This window comes from Calidris pugnax, unplaced genomic scaffold (assembly GCF_001431845.1).
Source record: "Calidris pugnax isolate Ruff unplaced genomic scaffold, ASM143184v1 scaffold28, whole genome shotgun sequence".
NCBI lineage: Eukaryota > Metazoa > Chordata > Aves > Charadriiformes > Scolopacidae > Calidris > Calidris pugnax.
In genome coordinates, this window is record NW_015090842.1 from 1 (window position 1) to 2,748 (window position 2,748).

The 2,748-nt window shown below is 78.7% G+C and overlaps 1 protein-coding gene across 1 annotated transcript in view; it reads left to right on the forward strand.

Moving 5' to 3' along the window:
* Positions 1 to 63: 63 nt before the first annotated feature.
* The window catches only part of LOC106888105 (collagen alpha-1(II) chain-like), a gene marked incomplete at its 5' end in the record, with an annotated part of 13,220 nt that continues 10,535 nt past the window's right edge, over positions 64 to 2,748 (forward strand). Inside the window, one exon of the mRNA XM_014942130.1 lies at positions 64 to 2,731. Within this exon, the coding sequence (XP_014797616.1) occupies positions 64 to 2,731 (2,668 nt within the window). The remainder of the gene's footprint in view (positions 2,732 to 2,748) is intronic.

Below are 2,748 nucleotides of genomic sequence, written 5' to 3' on the forward strand. Positions count from 1 at the left end.
CGCGACGGGACCGCCACGAGACCGGCGGGTTCGGGGACGGGACCGCCACGGGACCGCGACGAGCCCGGCGGGGACGGGACCGCGACGGGACCGCCGCGAGATCAGCGAGGACGGGACCGCGACGGGACTGCGACGGGACCTGCAGGGACGGGACCGCGACGGGACCGCCACGAGACCGGCGGGTTCGGGGACGGGACCGCCACGGGACCGCGACGAGCCCGGCGGGGACGGGACCGCGACGGGACCGCCGCGAGATCAGCGAGGACGGGACCGCGACGGGACTGCGACGGGACCTGCAGGGACGGGACCGCGACGGGACCGCCACGAGACCGGCGGGTTCGGGGACGGGACCGCCACGGGACCGCGACGAGCCCGGCGGGGACGGGACCGCGACGGGACCGCCGCGAGATCAGCGAGGACGGGACCGCGACGGGACTGCGACGGGACCTGCAGGGACGGGACCGCGACGGGACCGCCACGAGACCGGCGGGTTCGGGGACGGGACCGCCACGGGACCGCGACGAGCCCGGCGGGGACGGGACCGCGACGGGACCGCCGCGAGATCAGCGAGGACGGGACCGCGACGGGACTGCGACGGGACCTGCAGGGACGGGACCGCGACGGGACCGCCACGAGACCGGCGGGTTCGGGGACGGGACCGCCACGGGACCGCGACGAGCCCGGCGGGGACGGGACCGCGACGGGACCGCCGCGAGATCAGCGAGGACGGGACCGCGACGGGACTGCGACGGGACCTGCAGGGACGGGACCGCGACGGGACCGCCACGAGACCGGCGGGTTCGGGGACGGGACCGCCACGGGACCGCGACGAGCCCGGCGGGGACGGGACCGCGACGGGACCGCCGCGAGATCAGCGAGGACGGGACCGCGACGGGACTGCGACGGGACCTGCAGGGACGGGACCGCGACGGGACCGCCACGAGACCGGCGGGTTCGGGGACGGGACCGCCACGGGACCGCGACGAGCCCGGCGGGGACGGGACCGCGACGGGACCGCCGCGAGATCAGCGAGGACGGGACCGCGACGGGACTGCGACGGGACCTGCAGGGACGGGACCGCGACGGGACCGCCACGAGACCGGCGGGTTCGGGGACGGGACCGCCACGGGACCGCGACGAGCCCGGCGGGGACGGGACCGCGACGGGACCGCCGCGAGATCAGCGAGGACGGGACCGCGACGGGACTGCGACGGGACCTGCAGGGACGGGACCGCGACGGGACCGCCACGAGACCGGCGGGTTCGGGGACGGGACCGCCACGGGACCGCGACGAGCCCGGCGGGGACGGGACCGCGACGGGACCGCCGCGAGATCAGCGAGGACGGGACCGCGACGGGACTGCGACGGGACCTGCAGGGACGGGACCGCGACGGGACCGCCACGAGACCGGCGGGTTCGGGGACGGGACCGCCACGGGACCGCGACGAGCCCGGCGGGGACGGGACCGCGACGGGACCGCCGCGAGATCAGCGAGGACGGGACCGCGACGGGACTGCGACGGGACCTGCAGGGACGGGACCGCGACGGGACCGCCACGAGACCGGCGGGTTCGGGGACGGGACCGCCACGGGACCGCGACGAGCCCGGCGGGGACGGGACCGCGACGGGACCGCCGCGAGATCAGCGAGGACGGGACCGCGACGGGACTGCGACGGGACCTGCAGGGACGGGACCGCGACGGGACCGCCACGAGACCGGCGGGTTCGGGGACGGGACCGCCACGGGACCGCGACGAGCCCGGCGGGGACGGGACCGCGACGGGACCGCCGCGAGATCAGCGAGGACGGGACCGCGACGGGACTGCGACGGGACCTGCAGGGACGGGACCGCGACGGGACCGCCACGAGACCGGCGGGTTCGGGGACGGGACCGCCACGGGACCGCGACGAGCCCGGCGGGGACGGGACCGCGACGGGACCGCCGCGAGATCAGCGAGGACGGGACCGCGACGGGACTGCGACGGGACCTGCAGGGACGGGACCGCGACGGGACCGCCACGAGACCGGCGGGTTCGGGGACGGGACCGCCACGGGACCGCGACGAGCCCGGCGGGGACGGGACCGCGACGGGACCGCCGCGAGATCAGCGAGGACGGGACCGCGACGGGACTGCGACGGGACCTGCAGGGACGGGACCGCGACGGGACCGCCACGAGACCGGCGGGTTCGGGGACGGGACCGCCACGGGACCGCGACGAGCCCGGCGGGGACGGGACCGCGACGGGACCGCCGCGAGATCAGCGAGGACGGGACCGCGACGGGACTGCGACGGGACCTGCAGGGACGGGACCGCGACGGGACCGCCACGAGACCGGCGGGTTCGGGGACGGGACCGCCACGGGACCGCGACGAGCCCGGCGGGGACGGGACCGCGACGGGACCGCCGCGAGATCAGCGAGGACGGGACCGCGACGGGACTGCGACGGGACCTGCAGGGACGGGACCGCGACGGGACCGCCACGAGACCGGCGGGTTCGGGGACGGGACCGCCACGGGACCGCGACGAGCCCGGCGGGGACGGGACCGCGACGGGACCGCCGCGAGATCAGCGAGGACGGGACCGCGACGGGTCCGCCACGAGACTGGCGGGGACGGGACCGCGACGGGTCCGTCACGAGACTGGCGGGGACGGGACCGCGACGGGACCGCCGCGAAACCAGCGAGGACGGGACCGCCGCGAGCCCGGCGGGGACGGGACCGCGACGGGACCGGCACGAGCCCGGCGGGG